The 22,437-nt window shown below is 37.7% G+C and overlaps 1 protein-coding gene across 1 annotated transcript; it reads right to left on the bottom strand.

Annotated features, from left to right (window-relative positions):
• Positions 1–2,561: 2,561 nt before the first annotated feature.
• PM20D2 (peptidase M20 domain containing 2) lies at positions 2,562–22,156 on the bottom strand. Its single transcript, XM_082668522.1, has 7 exons — positions 21,631–22,156; positions 19,396–19,544; positions 15,698–15,840; positions 14,195–14,349; positions 4,362–4,497; positions 3,211–3,318; positions 2,562–2,976 (listed from the first exon to the last, which is right to left on the bottom strand). Exons 1-7 carry the CDS (start codon positions 22,084–22,086, stop codon positions 2,822–2,824), a joined length of 1,302 nt encoding a protein of 433 aa, XP_082524648.1. The 5' UTR covers positions 22,087–22,156; the 3' UTR covers positions 2,562–2,821.
• Between the last annotated feature and the right edge of the window lie 281 nt (positions 22,157–22,437).

Genomic DNA, 22,437 nt, shown 5'->3' with positions numbered 1-22,437 from the left:
AGCACATTCCAAACATGCCATTGAAGTATGAGGATAAAGAAAGAACTTAGTTCCAAAAGGAAAAACTACCATTACAAATGAAGTAGTCTCCCAAATTCAAATGGCAGAGTGAAGATTAGCTACAATTGTTCCTCTGGACAGATTTTTTGACTCAGCATTTATTTATGTTATTTATTTACACTTTTCAGTGTAATATGGCTCAGTTATTTCACTGATATATAAAAAGGGATTTAAAAAGTCTGAATTATATTAAATAACTTAAAGTAAAATAATGTAAAATGTCAAGGTGAGATCTGGGGAAAAAAATATATACTTCTAGATAGACTCTGGAGCATTTCAACCTCTTTTCTGACATGATAAATCCAGGACATATTTCAATGGGTAATCCCATATTTTGACCAAGTTTTTTAAATGTTGAAAGGAAAAAAAAAATCTTACAGAAACTCCGAAGGGACAGAAATCTTAGCAGTATTGTCAACATTACCTCCTCTGACTGGGCTGTGGCAGATAGCACTGGTACAGACTGTACCTCTCCCCTGCACATCAGCAGCAACTCGACACCTTGCCCTCTCATGCAGGATGCTTATCAGAACACAAGTGAATCGGCAACAACAAAATGCTAACCTGACATTTTCTCTAATTCGTTTTTAAAAAGTAAATTCATCACAAATACTTTGTATGAGTAACAAGAAACTTGTGACAGTTCACAAGAGACAGGAGAATATCAGTGTGTCAGGACACCAGTTAACAATCACTGTTCTAGAATTTTAGGGAGGCTTTAGAAAATAAAACCACATTCCTTAGAGTGCAGGATTTATATAAGGAATTTGAAGCTTGTAGTTGAGAAATGTATTAAATTGATAATTAGGAAACTAATTCTGTTTTTATAAACCAGAGGTCTTGGACATATCCTATTCTCAGCGTGAAGCCGTTGTTGATCCCTCTTCTGTTTGTAAAATACATACCAACCATGCCTGTTTGAGGTTATAAATAATCAGAGTGTCATGGAGGATCATGTTCTAAAAGCTGATGTGAAGGGTTAGAAGAGCAGCTTGCATAGAGGACAGCCTTAAGGCAGCAGGGTACCTGTATCCCAGAACAAAGTAAATGCTAAAAAAAAGCGAACTTCGAAAGAGCCAGAACCCTCAATGAGGAGAAACCACTGATGCATTATAATGGTCAACACAGCACTGCTGTCTAAATCCCTTTCTTAATGTTTTCAATTCAGAGGCTTCAAGTTTTCTTCTAGGAGATCTGATTATAAGATGTAGTCAAAGAGAAACAGTTTTTATTTTACTGTTACATAGGATGGGCTGGCAAACTTTATCTTACAAAGGGCCAGATTGTAAATATTTTAGGTTTCGCAGGTCACACGATCTGGTCTCTGACGCTTTATTTTTTTCTACAACCCTTTAAAAATGTACAGGCCATTTCCAGCATGCTAGCCATACAGAATCAGGTTGCTTGCCAAATCAGGCCGCAGTCTGCAGACCTCTGATACAGAAGAAAAGCAATTCTCAACTACTAACTCTCCACCCAAATTCCCTTCTCCTTGTTTCAACTTTAAATAATTTCAGGTAGAATAGGAATTAGAGGTTTAAAGGACTGTAAGGATGAGGGATCTAATCTAACTTTCCAAATGAGGAGCTGAAGGCACAGAGCACCCAAGTGACTTGCTTACAGCAGAGGCCAAATGCTCACTTTTCCCTCCTTCCCCTTCCATTTCTGGAATGCTTACACTCAAACTTGAGGACTCCCTTTAAAATAAAGTCTACTGGACCTTTACTATATTCACAGCGTAAAATATTCGTTTTACCGGATACTTGTTTCACATTCTCTTATCGTGTTCAAGAAAGTCACATCAGGAAAAACTTACAATACTTTTTAGTTTATATTGAACTAGCATGGGGCTTAAGGAGGCTTAGAATTCTGTCCCCTAAATTTAATAAACTGCTGAGTTTACTCAAGCTGGACAGGCTAGCTTCTGAGAAGAAACCTGAATAGGCCTGCTAGGTGGAGGGGATCAGTTATATGGCATTAACATTCAAGATAAGCAGACATCACTCCTCTAATTAAATTCCTCTGGAACACATGGGGCTACCAAGCAAACACCTTACAGGAAGAGTCTAATCCTATCCATTTACCATTTTTTCTATTACTGAAATATGGAATGAGGAATAGCACTTTAATGCCACCTCTCAGAGTAAAGTATATATAAAAAAGAACATTTTCATTTTCCTTCAACTGGTAAAACAAAAGCTTATTCTTTGTACCTGAGTTTCTAGTTGTTTCCCCACAGCATTTCTGATAAAAAGCATACTTTTATTGTCAATGAAGAAATTCTCTAAACCAAAACAGATATAGTCAGATATTCCAAATGAACCTTCCCTAAATTTAGAACTTGAATTTTAAAGCAACTTTATAGAACAATGTTACCACCCTATATCAAAAAAAATCTTTCATGTGGCAATTCTGGATATAAGGCTTGAAATCTCTTGGATCTTTCAAAATACACTCACACAACATATGGATTGATAAAATGTTATCACTGATAAACCATGTGTCATCCAGGTTCTTTATGAAATGCCATTACATACCAGCCCTGAAATGTCACAATTCCATCATATACAGATTTGTGAAATTTTCACTCTAGATATGAGGTAATGTGTTTTCTCCACATCGTGTCCTCACTTTTCAGGTAAGGGGAATATGACTCCCTTAAGACTGAAAAACAAGCCATGCCCTCCTCCCTCATTAAAAAAGATTAAAGAGGAAAATCATAACTTCTTCATGATCCGTGAGTGGCTCCTAAATCTTCCTTTTATTCTACTGTATTTAAAAACTCTTCTTCTTGAAGTTTCAATTTAAAATCCTCTCTGATTCTTTCTAGCAGCTCTGGTTTAAAAATAACATCCAATGCAGTCATTGCCAGAGCTTTGGCCGTTCTCAAAGTGTAGAACTGAGCTTCTTGTGATCCTAAAAGGTAGATAAAATGAATAAAGATAACCTCATACGTATTACAATTACTTTATTAGTTTTCTGGTTAGCTTTCAATATCTAAATTGCCTCTCCAACTGCCCACCACAATATAGTATTTCCTGAGGTGTTGTTAGGTAAAGAAGTAATAACAGGCTAACCTAAACAGTTAGAGAGGCAACTACTACTACGAAAAGAGTATATGCCAAAACATTCACTTGTAATAACACTTACCTGCAGCTTCAGTATATTGTTCTGTATGATTCAAGGCATTAGAGCCAATGTAAAAATATGGATGAATCCCAGGAACCACAAAAGTAACATTTCCAAAATCAGTAGATCCTTGGAAAGGTAAGACAAACCATGAATTTCTAATTGCTAGTCCAATGGACGCTAAAGCACACTTATCTTAATCTCTATAGCACCTGACATGATTTACTGCTCCTTCCTTTCTAGAAACTCTCTACTCTTTTGGTTTCCATGACTCCACTCTCCTGACTGTCTGGCTTCCTCTGTCTCCCTCTCTAGTCACTTTCCTTCACCTGTCACCTGAGTACTGGTGATCCCTAGGGTTTCATCTCTGGGCTACTCCTCCTCCTGTGTACTTGGGCAACCTCATCCACATTGAAACCTATGTTTTCAATCACCTCTCGTGTATTGACAACCCCTCAGGTCTCCACCCAAACAACTTTTGGAACAGGCTACTGGACGGCTTTCCTTAGAAGTCCTGTGAACACCTCAAATTTAACAAACTAATAATTAATACCAACCCACCATACTCCAGCCTGCTCTTTCTCTTGAACTCTTTATCTCACTGAATGACATCAACACCCTGTTTTTATCTCCAAGCCCCTCTGAGTCTATTTCATCAACATTTATTATTATATTTTAAGAGAGGCTTTTCTAACATGCAAACGTAATAATGCTCTTAAAAGGAAAAAAACCTAAAATAACCTGATATGCTTATGATTATTTAAATTCTAATAACTGTTTGTTACTCCTCAGAAACTGAAAATGCCCCCATATAACTAAGTCCTTAGTAACCTGTGTACTGATGACTGGAGATGAATTAAAATTCTATTTCCCCTTTAAGTAGCTTACTTAAAAATTAGAACTAAGCAAATTTAAACACTAGAAATATTTAGAATATAAAGTAAAGAGTATGTTGGCTATTTCTAAAAACAAATCTGTTCACTTGACATTCTACATTCACTGAGGGGTGCATTAGTGTCTTTCCCCTACCCATTAAGTTTGTGAAAAAACTCATTAAAAATCAGGAGCAATACCTCCCCCAACCTCGAAAGCTGTTAAACAAAACCATTTAACCATGGGTGGTACTTCCCTTCCTCAAATAGCATATGATATGTTTGAAAGAACTTAATCACCTGAAGGGCCATTCAACATTGCATCTTCTGAAATGAAGTCTATTCCCAGCTTTTTTCCATTTTCAATATAAGCTTTCCACAGGCTCTTATTGGGAAGAACATTGTAATAATCATGTGCTCCACCTTCAATTTCTACCTAATAAAAAAATTATAAAACAAATTTTGAATTAAGAAACTCAAATTCACTATCTAATTTTCAAACCAGCAATAGTTCTCTAACAGAAAGAGGTTTAAGAGGAGGCACCTCCCCTTCAGGATATAAACTCAAATCTTTTACCTTAAAAAAGTATGCTTTTCTATAATGGGAGTTCCTAGGACCCTCTCTCCTTTACATTATATATGCACCAAAGCACATGAGGTCACCTAGTCAGTGAGTATCAACTTCAGTCCCTAAACAGGGTGTGGGAGAGGCCAGGAGTCTCCATTTTAGCCAGCACCCCCAAGTAATTTTGATGCATGTGGTCCCAAAATCACATACTTAAGAAATACTGCCATAGGCTATAGCCTCTAAAAGAAAGAAATCAAGATTTACCAATTTTCAATATACAAACTGACACTGACACCACTGCCAGGTCTGAAAGGTATAACATATCCTGAGCAAGACAGAAGATTCACAATGCAGAAGGGTTGACTATGGTCCTCATTTATTAATTTCGGTGCATGAAAATACAGAAGCAGTTTATATGTGCCCAGTTAAAGAGGATTTACAGATTTAGATTTGACTAAATCAAAAATGGGCAATACTCCCACAAACTAAAGATAATCCCAATAGCATTAGCAGAAACCAATTATAAAATGGCAGAGATAATATTCTACTTTTAGCAACATCTAAGTTAGAAACAATGACAACCTAAATAGATACTACAAGTCAGCCAAAACATAAAAAATTATTAAAAGACTATTTAAAATATAGGAGAAGAGGAGATAAGCAATCGATCTGATAAGATGTTTAAAGTAACAATCATAAAGATGCTCAAAAAACTCAGAAGAATGGATGAACAGAGTGAGGAGTCAGAAGTTTTTAACAAAGAGGTAGAAAACATAAAAAAGAATCAGAAAAAAAAAAAAAAAAGAATCAGAGCTAAAGAATACAATAACTGAAATATGAAATACACTAGAAGGAATCAATAGTAGATTAGACGATATAGACGAATGGACCAGCAAACTGGAAGACAGAGTAGTGAAAATCACTCAAGCTGAAGAGAAAAAAGAAAAATCAATTTTTAAAAATGAAGACAGTTTAAGAGTCCTCTGGGACAACATCAAGAGTACTAACATTCATATTATCAGGGTCCCAGAAGGAGAAGAGAGAGAAAAAGGAGCAGAGAACATATTTGAAGACATAATAACTGAAAACTTCCCTAACCTGGGAAAGGAAACAGACATCTAGTCCAGGAAACACAGAGAATCCCAAATAGGATCAACCCAAAGAGGATCATGCTGTCCTTAAACGGCAAAAATTAAAGATAAACAGAGAGGGGCTTCCCTGGTGGCAGTGGTTAAGAATCCACCTGCCAAGGCAGAGGACATGGGTTCGAACCCTGGTCTGGGAAGATCCCACATGCCGCAGAGCAACTAAGCCCGTGCGCCACAACTACTGAGCCTGCGCTCTAGAGCCTGCAAGCCACAACTACTGAGCCTTTGCACCACAACTACTGAAGACCACATGCCTAGAGCCAGTGCTCCGCAACAAGAGAAGCCACCGCAATGAGAAGCCTGCACACCTCAATGAAGAGTAGCCCCCACTCGCTACAACTAGAGAAAGCCCGTGCACAGCAACGAAGACCCAACACAGCCAAAAATAAATAAATAAAATAAATAAATTTTAAAAAAATTTAAAAGATGAAGAGAGAATATAAAAAGCAGAAAGAAGAAAGCAACAAGTTCCGTACAAAGGAGTTCCCATAAGGTTATCAGCTGACTTTTCAGCAGAAGCTCTGCAGGCCAGAAGGGAATAGCACAATATATCAATCCTTAAAGTGATGGAAGGGAAAAACCTACAACCAAGAATACTCTACCTGACAACACTTTCATTCATTTGAAGGAGAGATCAAAAGTTTTACAGACAAGCAAAAGTTAAGAGTTCAGCATCACAAAATCAGTTTTACGAGAAACGTTAAAAGGACTTCTCGCCACACAGCATCTATATCCGCCACACAGCATCTATATCAGCATCTATAGCTGATAATACTATAATAAGGAGTTTAGGGATACACAGAAGAAAAGGGTGTGTAAAATATGATATCAAAAACAGTAAAGGTGAGGTGAAGGAATAAAAACACAGGGTTGTTAAAATGCATTCAAACTTAAGAGATCAGTAACTTAAAATAACCACAAATGTATATAGATTGCTATTTATAAACCTCATGGAAACCACAAACCAAAAGTCTATAATAGATACATATACAAAAAAAGAGAGAAGAATCCAAATATGGGGAATTCCCTGGTGGTCCAGTGGTTAGGACTCATTGCTTTCACTGCTGGGACCCAGGGTCAATCCCTGGTCAGGGAACTAAGATCCTGCAAGCCACATGGCGTGGCTGGAAAAAAAAAAAAAAGGACACAGAGTGGTTGAATGGATACAAAAACAAGACCCATATATATGCTGCCTACAAGAGACTCATTTCAGATCTAAAGACACAGACAGACTGAAAGTGAAGGGATGGAAAAAGGCATTTCCATGCAAATGGAAATGAAAAGAAAGCCAGGATAGCAATACTGGCAATACAGGATAGCAATACTGAGCAATACTCAGACTAAACAGACTTTAAAACAAGACTGTAACAAGAGACAAAGAAGGACATTACACAATGATCAAGAGGTCAATTCAACAAGAAGATATAATATTTATAAATATACATGCACCCAACATGTGGAACACCAAAATACATAAAGCAAATATTAGCTAACATATAGGGAGAAACTGACTGTAACACACTAACACCCTACTTACATCAAGGAATAGATCATCCAAACAGAAAACCAATAAGGAAACAGTAGCCTTAGATGACACATTAAGGCCAGATGGACTTAACAGATATATATAGAACATTCCATCCAAAAGCAGCAGAATACACATTCTTTTCAAGGATACATACAACATTCTCCAGGACAGGTAACATGCTAGACCACATAACAAGTCTCAGTAAATTTAAGAAGACTGAAATCATATGAAGCATCTTTTCTGACCACACATATGAGACTAGAAATCAACTACAAGAAAAAAACTGCAAAAATCACAAATGTGTGGAAGCTAAACAATGCTCCTAAACAACCAATGGGTCACTAAATAAGTCAAAGAGGAAATAAAAATACCTGGAGACAAATGAAAATGTAAACACAACAATGCAAAATCCATGAGATGCAGCAAAATCTGTTCGGAGAGAGAAGTTTATAGCAATACAAGCTTAGCTCAGGAAACAAGAAAAATCTCAAATAAACAATCTAACCTTACACCTAAAGGAACTAGAAAAGAACAAACAAAACCTGAAGTTAGTAGAAGGAAAGAAATCATAAAGATCAGAGAAGAAATAAACGAAATAGAGCGTAAAAAACAACAGAAAATATAGAAACTAAGAGCTGGTTCTTTGAAAAGATAAATAAAATTGACAAATCTTTAGCCAGACTCATCAAGGAAAAAAGAGAGGGCCCAAATCACTAAAATCAGAAATGAAAAAGGAAAAGTTACAAATGACACCACAGAAAAACAAAAGGATCCCAAGAGATTACTATGAACAATTATATGCCAGTAAAGTGGACAACCTAGAAGAAATAATCAGATTCCTAGAAATGTACCATCTCCCAAGACTGAAACAGGAAGAAACAGAAAATACGAACAGTCCAATTACCAGTAATGAAATTCATGAAATGAATCACTAATGAAAAGAACTTCTAATAAACAGAAGTCCAGGATCATGTGACTTCACAAGTGAATTCTACCAAACAATTTAGAAAAGAGTCAATACCTATCCTCAAACTATTCCAAAAAGTTGCAGGGAAGGAACACTTCCAAACTCATTCTATAAAGCCAGTATCGCTTTGACACCAAAACAAGACAAAGATGTCACAAAAAATGAAATTATGGGACAGTATCACTGATAACATAGATGCAAAAATCCTCAGCAAAATATCAGCAAACTGAATTCAACAGTACATTAAAAGGATTATATACTACAATCAAGTGCAATTTATCCCAGGGATGCAACAAGAATGGTTCAATATCCACAAATTAATCAATGTGATACACCACATTAATAAATTGAAGAATAAAAATCATATGATCATTTCAGTAGATGCAGAAAAAGCTTCTGACAAAATTCAACATCCCTTTATGATAAAAACTCTCAGGGACTTTCCTGGTGGTGCAGTGGTTAGGAATCCACCTGCCAATGCAAGGGACATGGGTTCAAGCCCTGGTCCAGGAAGATCCCACCTGCCACGGAGCAACTAAGCCCGTGCACCACAACTACTGAGCCTGTGCTCTAGAGCCTGCGAGCCACAACTACTGAGCCCATGTGCCACAAATACTGAGCCCGCGTGCCTAGAGCCCGTGCTCCGCAATGACAGAAGCCACTGCAATGAGAAGCCCACACACCATGGCAAAGAGTGGCTCCCGCTCACCGCAACTGGAGAAAGCCTGCACGCAGTAATGAAGAATCAACACAGCCAAAAATAAAATAAATAAATAAATTAAAACAAACAAACAAAAACCTCTCCACAAAGGAGGTGTAGAGGGAACGTACCTCAATAACAAAAGTCAAACAGAAATATAGATCAATGAACAGGATAGAGAGCCCAGAGATAAACCCACACACCTAATTATGGTCACCTAATCTATGAGAGAGGAAGCAAAAATATACAATGGAGAAAAGACAGTCTTTCAATAAATGGTGCTGGGAAACTGAACAGCTACACATAAAAGAATAAACAAACTCAAAATGGATTAAAGACCTAAATGTAAGGCCAGACACTCTTAGAGGAAAACATAGGCAGAACACTCTTTGACATAAATTGCAGCAAAGTCTTTTTTGACCTAACTCCTACAGTAACGAAAATAAAACCAAAAATAAACAAATGGGACCTAATTAAACTTAAAAGCTTTTGCAAAGCAAAGGAAACCATAAACAAAACGAAAAGACAACACTCAGACTGGGAGAAAATATTTGCAAATGAAACAACCGACAAGAGATTAATCTCCAAAATGTACAAACAGTTCATGCAGCTCAATATCAAAAAAAAAAATCAAAACATGGGTGGAAGACCTAAATAGACATTTCTCCAAAGAAGACATATAGATGGCCAACAAATATATGAAAACATGCTCAACATCACTAATTATTAGAGAAATGCATATCAAAACTACAATGAGGTATCACCTCACACCAGTCAGAATGGCCATCATCAAAATATCTACAAACAATAAATGCTGGAGAGAGTGTGGAGAGAAGGGAACCCTCCTACACTGTTGGTGGGAATGTAAACTGGTACAGCCACTGTGGAGAACAGTATGGAGGTCCCTCAAAATGCTAAAAACAGAACTACCATATGACCCAGTAACCCCACTCCTGGGCATATACCTAGAGAAAACTGTAACTCAAAAATACACCTGCACCCCAATGTTCACTGAAGCACAATTTACAGCAGCCAGGATGTGAAAGCCACCTAAATGTCCATCAACAGAGGAACGGATAAAGAAGATGTGGCACATATATAAAATGGAATATTACTCAGCCATAAAAAGAAATGAAATTGTGCCATTTGCAGAGACATAGATGGACCTAGAGACTGTCATACAGAGTGAAGTAAGTCAGAAAGAGAAAAACAAATATCGTGTAATATTGTTTATATGTGGAATCTAGAAAAATGATACAGATGAACTTATTTGCCAAGCAGAAATAGAGACACACAAGTAGAGAACAAACGTATGGATACCAAGGGGGGAAGTGGGGGGTGGGATGAACTGGGAGATTGGGATTGACTTACATACACTACTATATATAAAATAGGTAACTAATGAGAACCTACTGTATAGCACAAGGAACTCTACTCAATGCTCTGTCGTGACCTAAATGGGAAGGAACTCTAAAAAAGAGGTGATATATGTATACGTATAACTGATTCACTTTGCTGTACAGCAGAAACTAACATAACATTGTAAAGCAACTATACTCCAATAAAAATTAATAATTAAAAAAAAGTCATATACGACAAGCCCACAGCCAACATCTTAATCAACAGTAAAAAGCTGAAAGCATTTCCTCTAAGATCAGGAACAAGACAGGGATGCCCACTCTGCCCACTTCTATTCAACTTAGTATTGCAAGTCCTAGCCACAGCAATCAGATAAAAAATAGAAATAAAAGGCATCCAAATTGGAAAGGAAGAAGTAAAACTGTCAACTGTTTGCAGATGACATGATGCTATACATAGAAAACCCTAAAGATACCACCAAAAAACTACTAGAACTCATCAGCGAATATCGTAAAGTTGCAGGATACAAAATTAATATAGAGAAATCTGTTGCATTTCTATACACTAGCAATAAACTATCAGAAAGAGAAATTAAGAAAACAATCCCATTCATGATCTCATCAAAAAGAATAAGATACCTAGGAATAAATCTAACTAATGAAGTAAAAGACCTGTACTTGGAAAACTATAAGACACTGATGAAACCAAATGAAGATGAGACAAACGGATGAAAAGATATACCATGTTCAAGGTTTGGAAGAATTAATATTGTTAAAATGACCATACTACCCAAGGAAATCTACAGATTCACTGCAATCCCTATAAAAATACCAACGGCATTTTTCACAGAACTAGAACAAATAATTCTAAAACTTGTAAAGAAACACAAAAGACCCTGAATAGCCAAAACAATCTTAAGAAAGAAAAACAAAAGGAGGTATCATGCTCCCTGATTTCAAACTATACTACAAAGCTATGGTAATCAAAACAGTATGGTACTGGCACAAAAACAGATACATAGAGCAATGGAACAGAACAGACAGCCCAGAAATAAACCCATGCACCTCTGCTCAATTAATCTACAAAAAAGGAAGCAAGAATATACAATGAAGAAAAGACAGTCTTTCCATAAGTGGCGTTTGGAAAACTGAACAGCCACATGCAAAAGAGTTAAACTGGACTACTTTCTCACACCATATACAAAAATAAACTCAAAATGGATTAAAGATTTAAATGTAAGACCCAAAACCATAAAACTCCTAGAAGAAAACATAGGCAGTTCGCTCTTTGACATCAGACTTAGCAATTTTTTTTTTGAATATGTCTCTTCAGGCAAGGGAAAAAAAAGTAAAAATAAATGAATGGGACTACATCAAACTAAAAGGCTTTTGAACAGTGAAGGTTACCATCAATAAAATAAGAAGGCCACAACTGAACGGGAGAAGATGTTTGCAAACAATAGATCCAACAAGGGGTTAATATCCAATCTATACAAAGAACTCATACAACTCAATAGCAGAAAACCAAACAGCTTCATTAAAAAATGGGCAGAGAACCTGAATAGACATTTTTCTACAGAAGACATACAGACAGGAACAGGCACATGAAAAGATGCTCGACATCACTAATCATTAGGGAAATGCAAGTCAAAACCACAATGAAATAGCACCTCACATCTGTCAGAATGGCTATTATCAAAAAAGACAACAAATATGTGTTGGTGAGGATGTGGAGAGAAGGGAACCCTTGTGCACTACTGGTGGGAATCTACATTGGTACAACCACTATGGAAAACACTATGGAGATTCCTCAAAAAATTAAAAATAGAACTACCATACTCTCTAGCTATTCCACTTCTGGGTGTGTGAAGAAAATAAAAACGCTAATTCGAAAAGATATATGCACCCCTATGTTCACTACAGCGTTATCTACAATAGCCAAGATATGGAAGCAGTCTACGTGTCCATCAACAGATGGAACGTAAAAACAACAGCTAAAGGTATACATATATACAATGGAATATTAATCAGCTGTATAAAAAGAATGAAACATTGCCATTTGCAACAACATGGATGGACCTACAGGGTATTATGTTAAGTGAAATAAGTCAGACAAAGAAAGACAAATACTGTATGATTTCACTTACATGTGGAATCTAAAAAACAAAACAAATGGACAACTATAACTAAACAGAAACAGGGTCATAAGGAGAACAAACAGGTTGTTGCCAGAGGGAAGGGGGTTTGGGAAAAAAGAGTAGTAGGTGAGGGAGATTACAAACATTCAGTACAAAATAAATGAGTCACAGGTATGAAATGTACAGTGTGGAGAATACAGTCAATAATTCTGTAATATCTTTGTATGGTGACAGATGACAACTAGACTTATCATGGGTCATTTTGAAATGAATAGAACTATGAAATCATTATGTTGTATACCAGGAGCTAACATAGTGTTGTAGGTTAATTATACTTCAAAAACAAGCAAACTCACAGAAAAATAGATCAGATTTACGGCTTCCAGAGTCAGGTGCTGGCGGGAGGGGGAATTAGGCAAAAGATACAAGCTGCCAGTTATAAGGTAAGTAAGTACTAGGGATGTAAGTACAACATGATAAAGATAATTAACACTGCTGTACATTATCCATGAAAGTTAGGGTAAGTTCTAAGAGTTCTCATCATAAAGGAAAAAAATTTCTTTTCCATTTCTTTAATGTTGTACCTATGTGACATGATGGATGTTCACTAAACTTATTGTGATAATCTATTTCATGATGTATGTAAGTCAGAGCATTATGTTGTATACCTTAAACCTATACAGTGCTGTATGTCAATTTTATCTCAGTTCTATATAGACTCAAATCTAATAACAATGAACATTATTATAAGGCAATATTATACCTTGGGGTATTAGCTAGTGATAATAGTTCATGTTTTATGTTATAAATATTTTAAATATCTATAATTATAAATGAATAAGGGATGAATGCTTAAATTTTTACTCTTTGGACACTTAACATATACTGTCTTAGAATCACTCTTACTATCTGAATAAATCATATATCTCCAGTCTACTGAGGGCAGAAAAAAATAAGGTATGAGGTGTTGGCCCTAACTCTTCACAAACATTATGCCATTTAATTCTCATAAGAACCCTAAGATAGATTATATCATTATCTCCATTTTTCAAGAAAAAATGGAGGCCCAGAGATATTAAATAACATTTCCAAAAGTTACAGAATCAGTGAGGCTGAGAGGCACAAATCCAGATCTTATCTCTCTCCAACCAGACTACAGGCTTGCCCCAGGGCAAGATTTATGCAGTGCTGGAGCTTCTCATCCCACTGTAGGCCCTATATGATTAGTACATAAAGGTTGCCGACTTTATGAGTCAAATAAACAAAACCTCTTGACTACTGTGTCTATTTTAACTTTCATTCCAGCAAGCCATAAGTATTTATATCACTATTACACACACCTGTGACTTCACCAAAAATAGGTTTGGCTGATTTTGCCATAAAGTTCCCTTTACAGGAACTATATACAGCATTTCCAAAAGCATAACTGCCAGTAAGGAAAAATATAACTTGCAAAAAGGCAGGGAGTCTAGCTCAGCAATATCAGTTATTCTAAATCCTGTGTAATAAGACGACTGCAGTCTTCCCTATGCAGACACTGAGTAAAATAAATAAGAATGAAAGATTTTCACATCAACTATTCAGTCAACTGGTTTTGCATATTCAAGGCACTGATTGCCAAATAAAAGGGAGACAAATTAGGTTCTAAATGTAACTTAATATAAACAACCCCGGCCCACATATATACTTCTGATTATAACTTAGATTAACTCTTAAAAGTTCTTACTGTGCACCCAGTAGCCAAAGCTGCAGCTCTGAAGCAATCTTCTGCCTTTTTGGTCAAAACTGGAAGTTCTTTCATTGAGGGTGCACGGAAGTAATAGATTAGTTCAGAATAAGAGGGAATGATATTGGGTTTTACACCACCATTTTTTATTATACCTATAAAAAGAACCAAATTACTGGAATTGAGCTTGGAGCTTGGAGATCATTTCTTTAAGCTTAAATACACCCATAAAGTTTTTCAGCCAATATATACATAAAGAAAAATAATTTAAACTTATTAGCGTCACATATATGCCAACCAAAGATTTTGATGTTATACAACAAGTTTCTATGCACAGTGTGACACTTTCTTGCTAATAGGAAAAAAAATAACTGTCTATATGTACTTTAGTCTGAGGAATTTATACGATGTTAAGAAATTATGATTCCTGACTATAAAGAAACTGCTACAAATTTTTACAACTATCTTAAGCCTTCTGGGAGAGACTTTTATTTCAGTGTGTTTTGTTACAGTTGTACATTTTGATAAACTTTTGACATAAGGAAAAAAACCAATGGTATGAGCCTCTGTAATTACCCTCATACCTCAGGAATCCCATTTTAAATAGCATTTGGCTCTGGGAGAATAATTTTCATGCCAACAAGAAACCAATGCAAGTCAAAGATGACAAAATATACTACCACTGTCAAAACAAGTGCATTTATTTGGAACTAGACTGAGAAGGAAGATGTATCCATTCAAAATAATAATGAAAATAAGTATGCAAAACCTATTTTATATGACCTGTTTTAAAAAATATATTTTTTACATATTCCTGTTTATTCTTTTTAAAGAAACTAACGTAGAAAATTGGTAAAAGTGCAGTTACAAACTAATTTCAGACTATAGCAAAATCAGGCAAAGAACAGACCTTAAAGTATAATAATTTCTTAAATCATAAGGAAATAAACTAAAAAATAAATCTGTACCTTCAAGACAATACTTTATTACTGTATATATATTAAGGTGATACACATAATTTAAAAAGATGTTACTTAGGATTAATAGCACTTGGGTACATAAAACCAGTAACCACCACTTTTTTTTAAATGAGAAAATGATGAAATTTTGTTATTAAGAGACAGTGAAGATAACTGAAAAAATCAAGTTCTAACTTTCAAATACCCACAGAATATTAAGAGACAGTGAGGATAACTGAAAAATCAAGTTCTAACTTTCAAATATCCACAGAAAGAACATAGATCCTTACATAAAAACATTATTTCTAATATTCAAAATGACCATTCTATTTATGTACAAATAATCTTAACTATCTTCTTACCCACACATAAATGAACATCTAGTATCCTGTCCCAGGAATTTCTGAAAATGTTAAAAATTTTTGGAATATTCATAAAGTACATAAAATGTTCCCAAATGTTTTTTTAATCAAATATTAAGGAATAATATTGCACTGAAATATATTAAGCACCATCTATTACCCAAAGTATTTGACACTCGTACCATGAACTCTCCAGGTAGGTTTCATTTGTTGTCTTAACACAGACAGATTGCTGTAGGCAAGGACAGCAGCATCTAATGCATTTAGTCCTTCCCAGGGATAAGCAGCAGCATGAGATGCTTTTCCATAGTACTTCACAGTCACACTAGGAAATAAAACATCATTCGGAATTACTTTTTTCAATATCACCAAAGTAAGAAAATCCAAGTAATTAGAACTACCCAACTATTATTCAAAATTAATTCACACTGCTGAATTAATTTGTAGCAATAATATAGCAATTTACATACCTTAGTTTTAGTTTATTATTATGTAATACAGTGACTAACACAAAGAAGGCATTCCAAAAAAACAGAGAAAAAGAACTTTGCTCAATCGAGCTCCTGTACAAATTAAATCTGTACACAATTCAATTTAAACGAACAATGCAATACTGTATTAAGTGCTGGAATTACAAAAGAGATGGCTCCTGTCTCCTTCTACACTGTACTGTGATAGCTCTATATCAAAGGTCTACAAAAACTCAAATAATTCTTTCTGTCTTAAAGGTGGGGAAAGGTCAAGGAAAGACGGAAAGAAGGTGACATTTGAAATGGGTTAAGACAACCTCTAAAAATCAGATTATATTCACAGTATTATAAAATATTCTAGCGTTAAGTCAGTTGTTCCTGACCAATATTTTATTAATGTTCCAGAATACCTGTATCACTAATACCTTAAAAGTTTTTTAAAAATTAATTAATTAATTATATTTCTGTCTGGGTTGGGTCTTCGTTGCTGCACGTGTGCTTCTCTAGTTGCGGTGAGTGGGCGCTACTCTTTGTTGCGGTGCGCGGGCTTCTCATTGTGGTGGTTTCTCTTATTGCGGAGCATGGGCTCTAGGCGTGCGGGCTTCAGTAGTTGTGGCACTCAGGTTCAGTAGTTGTGGCTCATGGGCTCTAGAGTGCAGGCTCAGTAGTTGTGGCACACAGGCTTAGTTGCTCCGTGGCATGTGGGATCTTCCCAGACCAGGGCTCGAACCCATGTCCCCTGCACTGGCAGGAGGATTCTTAACCACTGCGCCACCAGGGACATCCCCCTTAAAATTTTATAAATTGTTTTTCCACTTCCCAATAGTTCTCATACCAGTCTACTCAGATACAATAAAAAACAATAAGGTTTAGAGAAAGGATTGTATATTAAATAGTTATTTATAAAGATGACTTGCCTCCATTTGTTTTTTTAACTCTTTGAACACATGACTCATGGCCTTGTCTGATAACTCCAAAAGAAAAAAAATTAATAATGGTGACTTGTTTGGATAACACTTTTTAAGCCTGATTAATAGTACCCACATTTAAATTATTAAAAAGTCACTCTAGGGCTTCCCTGGTGGCGCAGTGGTTGAGAGTCCGCCTGCCGATGCAGGGGGACACAGGTTCGTGCCCCGGTCCGGGAAGATCCCACCTGCCGTGGAGCGGCTAGGCCCGTGAGCCATGGCCGCTGAGCCTGCGCGTCTGGAGCCTGTGCTCTGCAACGGGAGAGGCCACAACAGTGAGAGGCCCAAGTACCGCAAAAAAAAAAAAAAAAAAAAAAAAGTCACTCTAGACTTTTTTTTTTTTTAATGAGCTAGCTTCAGGAGGCTCATGGCATTTCTTTACTGATTCCAAACATTCTATTTAAAAAACAAAATCCAAATATATATTTTAAATTTTAAGATACTTGTTATTTCCTCAATCTATATCTATCACCATCACTCAGAAACTGGAATTTTAACAAAACTGGTGATAAATATTATAAAATGGAAAAAGATGTCCTTTATGAAAATGGCTCTAGCACCATTTCTTCTAGGGTTCAAATCTATGTACAATTAAAGCACAATAAACTACAGGAAAACAAATGTTAATGCCTGTTTTATATCAGCATTAGTATTTTAGGCTTAAAAAGCACATTTAAGGGCTTCCCTGGTGGTGCAGTGGTTGAGAATCAGGCTGCCAATGCAGGGGACACAGGTTCGAGCCCTGGTCTGGGAAGATCCCACATGCCGCGGAGCAACTGGGCCCGTGAGCCACAACTGCGGAGCCTGCGCATCTGGACCCTGTGCTCCACAACAAGAGAGGCCGCGATAGTGAGAGGCCTGCGATGAAGAGGGGCCCCCACTCGCTGCAACTAGAGAAAGCCCTCGCACAGAAACGAAGACCCAACACAGCCAAAAATAAATAAATAAATAAATTTATTTTTTAAAAAAAGAACATTTAAAAAAAACTGATATGGAATGATATTCAAGACACATTGTTTAATTTTAAAAAGCAAGAGCCAGATCAACAATATATTTAGCAGACTATTTCAGAGGGGGGAAAATCCTCCTTTAAGATTTAATTTATACATGTACCTATTTTATGTCTACAAATATACCCCCAAAGTCCTGGGAGAATATATATCTCTAGAAAAGGGACTGGATGTGAAAAAAGGTGATTAATAGGGACATAGTGCTTTATCTTATTTATTGTTACAGATTTTTAGCATGAATAGATTAGTAATTTTTTAAATTAAATTTTTGTTCTTGCTCTCTTTTCCATCTTAAAAGTTGGCAAATGAAAAATCTAAGAAGCCAGATATTAAGAAAAGGCCTGAGGCCCAATGGACTGACTTCAGAATCAAGGCCAAGAAGCCTACCTAAACCTAAATCCTAGAAGGCTAATGGACTGGGAAGCCTGCCTGCAGCCACTGGTCCCTTCTAGCCAGAGGCATTGGCAGAGGTTTCTAACCTCTAAGGTTTTCCAGAGGTGTACTACTGTACAGCATCCCTGAAACGGAAGTTGAAAGATTCTTCCTACTGTCACAATACCAATTCCTGGTGATAAGACCAAAAATACCAGAACAGTTAAAATAGTCACCCTCTGAAAACAAGGCATGCAGAGAAATGCAGGATAACTGAACACACAATCTAGAAGCACTGCTGGGGTGGTTCTGCGATTACTCCCAGGCTACTGTAGAGGAGAACATGGGGTTTTCCTCAAGCAGCTGAGCCATGGCTCCTTGGGACCAGACCCCTAACTGGACCATTAAATATGATGGTTGAAATTTCTGATGTAAAAAATTTAAACCACTTAAATGATGCATGCTCCTAGGTACCAAAAAAAGTGAGCTTTTCAACATAGAGAAAGATAAAAAAGAAAAAAAAAGTTTCAGCACCAGACGAATCAGAAAAGGATATATTGGCAAATTCCAATTTGTTTCTGTATTTTTTCGTCAGGAACATAATTTATCCTTTTTGCAAAGAGCTCAAAATAAGTAAACTAAAGAAGTGTGTTTTCTTCCCAAGACTAACAAAGCTGTCTCTTGCAGATCTATTCAGCTGCAAATGCAACTCCATATCAAAGGACAGACATTGTCCAGAAACCAGATTCCTCTCAATTCAAAATAGAACATACATGTCAACATATTGTTTGCTATTCTTACGCTTTTTAGGCAGTATTTTAACAGTTCAATTATGAACACCATATTAAATCTCAATTAGAAGGGGCCTACCAAATGTCGTTCAATGGAAATCAAATATCACATCATTATCTTTCAATTTACTGTTTTTTTTCAATTTACTGTTTTTTTTCAATTTACTTTTTAAATGCAGAAGTACCGAGTTTTAGCCTCCAGTTAAGTCACTAAAGTATTCTAATAGCCTGTTTTCCACTACGAAGTTTATTTCAACTTGATTACTCACTCATGTTCAGCCACATCAGGTAGATAAGCAGCATTCTCTTGAGATGGATGGGCCATAAAAACAACATCAAGATTTTTAAAAGCCCCTGCTTCGATTAAATCAATTTTGCCACCACCATCTTCTTCTGCAGGGGTTCCCAGAACAATTACCTAGAAAGAAATACCTGTGTCAGAGCAACAAAAAATCCTAGCAGGCAATATCAGTCAGGTTCCCTTGCATATGTATTCACAATCTAAATCAAACTATGAAGAGAGGTTTTGTTCTCTGACTCAAATAAGGCAGTGGGCATAAGTCTACCATGCTAAATTCACCACAACTTGCAATTGACATTATTATACCAATTTGGCTCAAAGTATGTACTAAAGCCTCTGTAGGAAACTTTTCCCAATCTTATAACACAACTTTATAGAACTAATGTCAAAGATGAAAAGAGATAAGTAGTATATACTAAGTTCCTCAAAATTATTTAGGACTTACTTCTTAAAGCTTATTTTTGACTGTCTTTTAGTATATGTGTATATAATTATTCATAAGCCTTTTACTGGTAAGGAACTTTCTAGTTACTTATTAGTTATCCTCACAACAACCCTGTGAGGTAGGTGAGCGATCTGTATCATCATTTTAGGAAGGGTGGTTTTGAGGCATGGAGTGAAATGTCTTGCCCCAGATCACAGAGCAAGGCTTAAAGCAGAGCTGGGATTAGATACCCTGACCTTCAGGCCCGAACTCTGTTTCCTTACCAAACTACCTCTTTAGAAGGTCTTAACGCATTCATCCTTTATGAAAAGCATTGAATAAATCTTAATACCACGGTTAGAAACGGCCAACTATTACACAAACTTACTAATTCGATTCCACCAGCTCAACCAGGCAGATTTATTGGTCACCAAACACCTAATTAAACAAAAGAGAACTTTACAGAATAAACATTTTACTTTGATATTTAAACTTAACTTCTTCAAACAATTTTTAAAAGCAAAGAAAAATTATAAACAACTAATATACTTTCAAGGTCACGTATAAGAACACAATGAAACAAGTTGGAAAAGTTCTTGGCTTGCAAAGAGAATCAACATAAATTCCATTTTCAGATAAGACAGATAACCTTACTAAAACTGAGTATTACCATTCAAAATCAGAAGTGTGTGTATTTCCCAAAGTCTTGCTTTAGTCAGAAGTTATAAAGCACCCAAACTCTTAAACTGCTTTTTACTCTTAACCCTTGACTCATGAAATCTGATGACTTTTCAGGTTAAATCTTGTTGACTTCTCTGAACCTTTCATAAACCTGGTTAAAGCTAAATCTCTCCAGTGCTTCATGCAATGGCAAAGGACATCTCCTCCCCCAAACAAAACAAAAACCTAGCCAGATGAAAAACAAGGCCCAGAGGCAGAAAAGAGAAGGCAGCTAAAGAGAAAAAGCCACAAAAGATGGAACTGTAAGGATAAAAGAGAAAGGTTACTGACACTGGAAAAAATGGGCTAAAGAATATTAAAATATAACATTAGTCTTCCCCTTAACCTGAGCAGTGGTGATTCAATCTTAGCCCACAGAAAGAATATACCACCTGGAAAAACAGAGTAACACAAGGTTAAACTTGCCCTGTGGCTAACGTAAACACTTCCCCGTTTAAAGGATCGAGCTATATCTTAAAATCGCGAAATAAACTTTTAAGACTTAAGGATCATGTAGTTAATGTTCACTCTCTTCCCATTTTTGTATACTTCTAGAGGTTTTGCAGTTCTAACGACTGAACATTTCCTATCCAAATTCCAATGATTCTAATCACAACAGCTCCTAGGACTGCCACAAACAAAAGATTTTTTGGAGGCTAACGAAGAGGGTCTACAGGTATCCCTATAACTACCTCCCAGAGATTGCACAACCTTGTCAGCAAATTGCGATTGCCCGTTACCAAAAACAAGCCATCACGAAAACCAGGCTTGGTTCTAAGTCCTTTCCTAAGGGAGAGAGTTCACTCAATTGTTTACAACTACGCAGGAGAGAAAAAGCAAAAATCTGCAAAATGTCGCTAGGTCGGCAACTCATGCACTACTGACTTTGATCCAGGGGTTCTGCCTACTAGAAAAAGCCAGGACGTCGAGTGCTGTCCCCTACACTTGCCCCGGGGTGGGAAGGGACGGAGGCGCACGGGAAGCGCCGGCTCCCGCCCTTCTCGGGTCGGTCCCGGCCTGGGCTGGCGATGGGAATCCCAAGCCCGCGCCCCACCTCACCTTCACTGGCAGAGGCGGCCCAGGGAGGCTCTCCAGGGCCCCCTTGACGCCCAGCGCGGCCGCCGCCCCGACCTCGGCGATCAGGTTGTGGCCGCAGGCGTGCCCGATGCCTGGCAGCGCGTCGTACTCGCAGAGGAAGCCCAGGTGCAGCGGGCTCGGCGCCGCCCAGCCCCGCGGCGGCCCCCACTCGGCACGGAAGGCCGTGACCAGCTGGTAGTGCGGCTGCACCACCCACGACGCGGCCGGGCGCTCGCTCTGGAAGAAGCGCGTCAGCACGTCGTGGGCATGGTGCTCCTCGTAGGCCAGCTCGGGCTCGCTCCAGATCGCGCGGCTCAGGGCCCCCAGGCGCTCGGCCGCCTCGTCGATGCACTCCGCCGCGCGCAGCTTCAGCAGCTCCACCTCGAAGACGGCGGCGCAGGCGCCCCCCTCCACCGGCCTCTCCTCTCCGGGTCTCATCGTGCTCACAGCCGGTGACCGGTCAGCGCTCTTCCCGACCGCCCGCTAGGTCGCTCCCTCCCGGCGGCCGACTGAGTCTGCGCACATGCCCGGCGTTCCCTGCGCAGGTTGTCTCCGCAGCTCCCGGGAGACCCACCCCCCGAGCCCCCGCGCCCCGCCTCCAGCGCCTCGCCGGAAACGTGCTCCGCCCCTTCTGCCGCCGGTCGCTGGGAGGAATCCGAGTCTTGGCGCTAATCGTCTCTCCTTCGTCCCCTTGGCTGTCCTGACAACTTATTTATGGTCTAAGGTCATTACTCCTTTTCGTTGTTGCTTATGTCCCAGAGCAGCAGAATAGAACGGTTTTATTGGTTA

Source organism: Grampus griseus (genome assembly GCF_964374135.1).
Source record: "Grampus griseus genome assembly, chromosome: 13".
Classification (NCBI taxonomy): Eukaryota; Metazoa; Chordata; class Mammalia; order Artiodactyla; family Delphinidae; genus Grampus; species Grampus griseus.
Note: the sequence above shows the minus strand (reverse complement) of the source record. Positions and strands in the feature narration are given on the sequence as shown.